The sequence below is a fragment of the Benincasa hispida genome, chromosome 4 (genome assembly GCF_027475165.1).
Source record: "Benincasa hispida cultivar pf3 chromosome 4, pf3_genome.v1.1, whole genome shotgun sequence".
Lineage (NCBI taxonomy): Eukaryota > Viridiplantae > Streptophyta > Magnoliopsida > Cucurbitales > Cucurbitaceae > Benincasa > Benincasa hispida.
The window spans coordinates 17,356,964-17,364,261 of record NC_143481.1 but is presented as its reverse complement, the minus strand read 5'-3'; the positions used below and the strand labels follow the sequence as shown (position 1 = coordinate 17,364,261).

Here is a 7,298-nt window from a genome sequence, read left to right as displayed (position 1 = left end):
TTCCTCTGAATTGACCAATAGTGTGGATCATTTGCTGCATCACCGGTTTCATGTCGAATCTACTTCCATCGAGGACAGGCCTCATGATTCCCGGAGAGAAATCATAGAGGTTTGGCGATGCATAGTCCCTAATGAGCCTATTGCGATCGTTTGCCAATAGAATCAGATTCGCCATGACATTATTATCATTTGTACTCTACCTCCAGGCTACGGCTTGTGCTCCAGGCTACCATCTCTTCTTTGTCTGATTGTGGTTGTTGTTGGCGGTCTCTTAGTCTCCTTTGAAATGTTCTCTCAATCTTCGAGTTGTAGTTTGCGAGAGATTGAGAGTTCTGCAAAGAAATCACAAAAATTACCGTTAACAACTATTTTGCCGAAGTCCCCGACAACGGCGCAAAAAACTTGATGCCTTATTTTATTGAATGGAAATATGGATGATATGCGTTGATGGATTGCATTGTGCACTCAAGTTTCCCCAGTGAAATTCAAGTGTAAATTCCTCTGAGTTTCCTAGTAAGTCCAGGGTCGAACACAGGGACTTGTGAAAATAGGTGCGTTGGTGATTTTTATGAAGACTTGCGGTAACTAGTTAAATAAATAAATCATTGGGTTTGTTGTTTGCATTGATAAAAATAAATAATGAATGCGGCAGAGTTTGAAAAGAGTTAGTAACGGGAAATACGATGAATATGCGGTGAACGAGTTGAGAAAAGTTTCGGCTAACACTCCCTAGAATGCGTTCATGCTTTGCGATCATGCAACATGCATACAATAGTAAACCACCTCTCGGTGTGAATGCTACGGCTTCTAAGGCTAGAACGCATGCGATAAATATGTGATAAGTCTACAGGGTTTACACATAAACCTCTATCACTATTTATGCGATGACAACATGACATTCACACGAATAAGCGACCACATAATATCATTCCCATTCCTAGGATGCATGCGATGCAAGTTGACAAACAAAGCTTATCTCTAAGTCCCTATCTCTTGTTTATGCAAGCCTAATCTGGCTCTTTCGAGTCCAAATTCTAACCTAGCTCTCTCGAGACATTAGGTTCTTTCTTTTGATTCTCTCTCGAGTAACTCTAAAGGGTATTTTGCACAACATAAAACAAAACAATCGCAAGCAATAAACTTCCTAGGTTATGTTAGCTTAGTTCTTCTCAACCCATTCAACTAGTTTAGCTACTAATGCGTATTAAGAGAGTGAGCAGATGTAGAAATAGAACTTCCATTGAATAGATATGAAGATGAAGTACAAAATAACAATGCAAGTATATTAAAGAGCCTGGTAGCAATTTCTTGCTGCCAAACGTTTACATTATTTCTACTCGTGCTCTCAAGATATTCTCACTCTCCGAGAGTCGGCCCGCTCTCTGCTCTTATGCCCCAAGGTTTTCTCTCGAGTTTCCCTAGGCGATCTTCGGCGCCACCACTCTTTTCTTGCTCCGCCGTAAAATGGAAAAGAAATCTATGAACAAAAGCAACTGGTTAACTTGTCAACTGATTAACCCATTTTCTGAAGAATGCACTTGGTATTTATAGGGCATCAATGGTGAAAGGCGGCTTCTCTCTCCCGATTGTACAAATGGGACAACTTTAATTCCTGATTGACGCGCCGAATGATTGTCACCGATAAAGCTGAGTGTACTTTGATAACTTGTAGAAATACAAGTTATTTATGCTACCTTATCTGGATATTGCGGCCAAAAGTTAGTGAATATGCACCGATTGTATGAAAATTAGCCTAGTATTACAATAATTATAAATGTTTGCAATTACACCCACTAACACCATAAAGATGGAAGACAAGCCGAATTTTACTCTGTTTTGTAGGAGACCAAGTCACCGTTTGTGCTCAAGGCTCACGAGAAACTAATCAACACATCTCTATCATATTACGCCCGTTAGTCAACAATGAAGAGACGATTACCACAACGACGCACAATGCGACAGTCGGTCCAAAGCTGTGTTTCAACCGCATGCGGTAATAAAAACAACACCGCATGCGAATCCATGATCAAAAGATGCAGCTGAGCAATGCAAAAGCGGAGGTTTGAGACATGTGTACAACTAATGGTTGTGTAGAATTGATGGTCTGATTGCATAACGGAAGGAATAATATCCCTCCATCTTCGGAATTACCATAACCATCAGTGGGGACCACAAGGCCAGAGTCAATGATCTGCACCTATAAATATCCCATTGATTTCAGTGAAAAAAGAATGCTACAGGATACGGGGTAAGTGTGCAAAATTGTTGAGAGAAAAGGTTGAGTTGAGTGCTTAAGTGAAGAAATCCGGGAAGAAGACGAGATAAGGCCGAGAGGTGAATCTTAGATCTAATCTTCCAAACACCTGATTGAAAGCTCGGTGTAAAGATCCCTGCTACCGGTGGAGCAAGCCTGAGAGAGAAGCACTTCCTACCATCATTTCCATCCTATCCGGCAAGCAGATCTCCATCGAATTAGTGCCAAGACATTGGCACTTGTTTGTATATGTTCTATCTTTTTCATCGTTGTATTTCATGTTTCCTTTATCTTTTCATTCACACACCATGTATCAAATGCTTAATAGAGATATTAATTGTTTCGATAGCTTTCATTTATCATTTTCTATCTATTTTCGTTCACCCGTCAATCACTTTCTTCATGATGTCTTCTTAATTCCCTGGTAAGCAATATGAATTAACTAAGTACTTAATCTGTGTTAAAGATAAAAAATGCGTTTAGCTAAGGCATGCTAGACGACATCTTTACCTGTGAGAGCAGAAGTGAAGATGCCATTATAATCTATCGAGAGAAGGTCAGAAGAATGCGTTAACTAAAGTGAGTAGTACTTCCAGACATGGAAGCAACCTTGCGTTCATTACGTTAGTCTCTGTTTCACCACAGACATGTGGGAGCGCAGCCGATCACTGAAAGGTGTACGCCAAGAGAAGAGCGGAACAACATTTGTAGCTTCAATGCAACTGAGAACTTGTGTTGTTTATATTATTTGTCTTTCTCTTTCTATTCTGTTCATAAGACATGCCGCCGCATTCTATGTCTTTGCACAACTTTCATAGCCAGCCTTGACCCCAACATCTTGTACATGGCGCTGTTATCTTGTATCATCTAGCTTAGGTTTATTGTACTTCATTTTATTATCGCATCTTTATTGCTTTACTTTATTTTATCGCAATTTATATACCTGTACAAACACATTTTTAAAGATTGAAAACCTGATCGCATATATCATGAACATAACATAATAACCTAAACCAGTTCCCGTGTTCGACCTCGGATCACACCGAGAAACTTGTGGTGGAATTACACTTGGTTCTATACGGTGCCAGATTTCTATAATTTTTCACCAGGAATTTCAAGACCAGTAGTTGAGGGGAATGCAAGCTTTGAAATAAAACCTATCATGCTTCAATTGATTCAGAATGTGGGACAATTCGGTGGATTACAGGGAGAAGACCCACACGCACATTTGACAAATTTTGTAGACATGTGTAGCGCATTCTCCATGCCTGAAATAACTCAAGAAAGTCTTAAACTATACCTATTCCCGTACACATTGCGGGAAGAAGCAAAGAGATGGGCCCAAGCATTAGAGCCAAACGAAATTAATGGATGGGAGCAGTTGGTTGATAGGTTCATGAACAAATTCTTCCCTTCGTAAGGAGGCGGAAGGAGGTTTTGAATTTCGAACAAAAGGGTTATAAAACCTTGAGCATCGCCTGGGTGCGATTTCGGCAGTTAGTGAAGAACTGTCTGCATATCGGGATTCCTGACAGTATTTTGATGGAAACTTTTTACCATGGCCTCGACCAATCAATGCAAGTAGTTGCCGATGCCTCCGCAGAAGGATGATTAATGAATAAGTCATATACGGAAGCGAAGAACATATTGGATCGCATCTTGTGACATTCTGACGAATGGATTGATACCGAGCTTGAGATAAGAGGTCAAGAGCAAGAAAGAGTAGAAAGGGCCGATGTGCCAACGAACACAATGAGCACATTGGTCGAACAAATGACCACAATGACCTCGTTCCTCCAGATGGTGGCTAATCAGCATAGAACTCTCTCTCAAGGAACAACGCAGGTTAAGGCGGTGACTCATGAGTCCGCAATGGATTGCACTCAATGGAGAGAGGTACGTCTGGTAGACGTCTGCCTAGGGAATTAACAACCCGTATATGCTATGTATGATAAATCATGGGGTAACAACCATAACCCTGGTTTGGGGGGGTCACCCAATTTTTGGTTTGGATGAGAATCTCAATCATAAGGGCCATAGTTTCTATCAATTTAGTTATCAAGAGGATCGAGGCAACCTTCCGGTCTTCACTAATCCAGACTGTAGCCCAAGTAATTCTCAAGGTACGCCACCCTGAGACCAACTGTTTGCATATGATACATCTTTCAGTACCTTGTCCCTAGAGACATCATTAAAACATTATATTGAAAAGAGTGAGGCAATGAGACAATCGCAAGCTGACTCTCTCAAAGAATTAGAAGATCAGATAGATCAGCTTACGAGGGAATTAAAGAAGAAAATGCCTGGTACGCAGCATGGAAGTTCAAGAGCATCGGGGCCAAGAGGTAAAGAACAATGTCATGCAGTGACATTGCGGAGTGGCAGAATGACAGCCCCATTATACCGAAGGTACCAGATGCGGTAACAACACCAGCAGATTTAAGTGTTAATGATGACCAATTACTGAATAACGGAAGCAGCCCCAGTTCAGAAGTAAGATCATCTACAAAAGATTAAGCTTCTCAAGACTTGAATTCTCAATCAACGCAACCTCTAACCAATGACACACAGCAAGCACAAGACCTCACCAAGCAGCAAAGTGAACAAGAAACACGGCGGGATCCTCCACCTTTCCCGTCCAGGGTGAAAAGAAAGATGATATCAAGCAATTTTAGAGGTTTCTGGACGTTCTTCGACAGCTACACATTAATATTCCCTTAATAGAAGTATTAGAGCAAATGCCGAGTTATGTGAAATTTCTTAAGGATATTCTCGCCAACAAGAGAAAGATTGGGGAAAATGAAACAGTTGCACTAACATATGAATGTAGCGCTCTGTTTCAAAATACTCTCCCTACTAAAATGAAGGACCCTGGTACTTTTACATTGCCCTGCACCATAGGAGGGAAGATGGTCGGGAACGCACTGTATGATTTAAGGGCAAGCATAATTTTGATGCCCTTGTCAATTTTTAAGAAGCTGGACATCGGCGAAGCTAGGCCAACCACGATCACATTACAGCTAGCTGATAGATCGATAAAGCTTCCTGAGGGCAAGATAGAAGATGTTCTCGTGCAAATGGACAAGTTTATCTTCCCAGTAGACTTTGTATATTGGATTAGAAGGCCGATAGAGAAATTCCCATCATCCTGGGACGCCCATTTCTTGCCACAGGGCGAGCTTAATCGATGTGCAGAAAGAAGAGTTGACCATCTGGGTCGATGATCAAGAAGTAAAATTCAATGTACTCAATGCGTTGAAGTACCTAGGAGATATAGAGAACTGCCAATATATCGAAGAGCTATAGAGAGAACAGTGGCACGAACCCCTGAAGGAAATGAAGGAGGAGGATTTTGAAGTTGGCACAATGTTGGAGGAAGACTGCGCCGCAATTCATACTGAATCTAATTTTGAACCGCTCAAGTTATCTGAATGGACATGACAGCGCATTAAGCCATCTTTAGAAGAGCCACTTATGTTAGAGTTAAAGCCGTTGTCAGTACACCTAAAGTATGCTTATGTAGGAAGTAACGACTCGTTACCGGTTATCATTTCTGCATCACTAAGTAAGGAGAAAGAAGATGCTCTCATACAGATCCTAAGAGATAATGCAAAAGCATTAGGATGGACCTTGGCAGACATTCGAGGAATTAGACCCTTGTATTGTATGCACAAGATCCGCCTGGAAGAAGGAAAGAATGGATCAATAGAAAGGCAACGCCGCTTGAACCCTGCCATGAAGGAGGTTGTAATGAAGGAAGTAGTAAAGTGGCTGGACGCGGGTGTCATCTACCTGATATCTGATAGTAGTTGGGTGAGCCCAATGCAATGTGTTCCGAAGAAAGGGGGGATGACAGTGATCACTTATGACAAGAATGAATTGGTTCCCATAAGGACAACTACGGGGTGGAGAATCTGCATGGATTATCGCAAGCTGAATTTGGCCACTAAAAAGGACCACTTTCCACTCCTGTTCATTGATCAGATGTTAGACAGACTTGCGAGGAATGAATTTTTCTGCTTTCTTGATGACTATTCAGGGTATAACCAAATAGAAATTGTGTCGGAGGATCAAGACAAGACAATCTTCACGTGCCCATTTGGTACGTTTGCATTCCGATGCATGCCATTTGGACTCTGTAATGCACCAAGAACTTTTCAACGATGCATGATGGCAATATTCTCAGATTACTTGGAGGAGTCAGTCGAGGTATTCATGGATGATTTCTCAGTCTTCGGCAGTAATTATGACTCCTGTTTGTCTAAGCTTGAAAAAGTTTTGAAGAGATGCGTGGCAACAAATCTTGTTTTGAACTGGGAAAAATGCCACTTTATGGTGGAAGAAGGAATAGTTCTGGGTCACAAAATCTCCAAGGCAGGATTAGAAGTTGACCAGGCAAAAATCGACACAATTTCCAAATTAACCCCACCTGTGAACGTAAAAACACTTAGGAGTTTTCTAGGACACGTGGGGTTTTATAGAAGATTTATTCGAAACTTCTCCCAGATCGCAAGACCCCTAAGTGCACTTCTTGAAGCTGACCGCGAGTATAATTTTGATGACGCCTGCACCAAAGCATTTAACACATTGAAAGATGCACTCATCTCTGTACCCATTTTGATTGCGCCCGATTGGACGGAACCATTCGCCCTGATGTGCGATGCCAGGGGATATGTTGTGGGTGCAGTTTTGAGTCAGCACAAGGATAAGGTGTTGCATCTTATTTATTATGTGAGCAAAACATTGAACGACGTGTAGGTGAACTAAAAGACCACAAAAAAGGAAATTCTCGCAGTGGTATTTGCACTGGAGAAGTTTCGACAGTACTTAATCGGAACGAACGTGGTGGTGTATACAGATCACTCTCTGATTAAGTATTTAATGATGAAGAAGGATGCAAAATCGAGGCTGATACGGTGGGTGTTTCTCCTGCAAGAGTTCGACCTAGAAATCAAAGACCGGAAGGGTACCGAGAACCAAGTTGCAGATCATTTGTCAAGACTGGAAAACTGCAAGATTCAAGGGACAGAAAAAGATATTGAGG

The 7,298-nt window shown here is 41.5% G+C and overlaps 1 protein-coding gene across 1 annotated transcript; it reads left to right on the top strand.

The window, feature by feature from the left end:
• The first annotated feature begins 4,609 nt into the window (after positions 1 to 4,609).
• On the top strand, positions 4,610 to 7,012 carry LOC150036545 (uncharacterized). The gene is made up of 4 exons (XM_090313160.1): positions 4,610 to 4,747; positions 4,954 to 5,305; positions 5,778 to 6,067; positions 6,761 to 7,012. Exons 1-4 carry the CDS (start codon positions 4,610 to 4,612, stop codon positions 7,010 to 7,012), a joined length of 1,032 nt encoding a protein of 343 aa, XP_090169286.1.
• Positions 7,013 to 7,298: the final 286 nt, after the last annotated feature.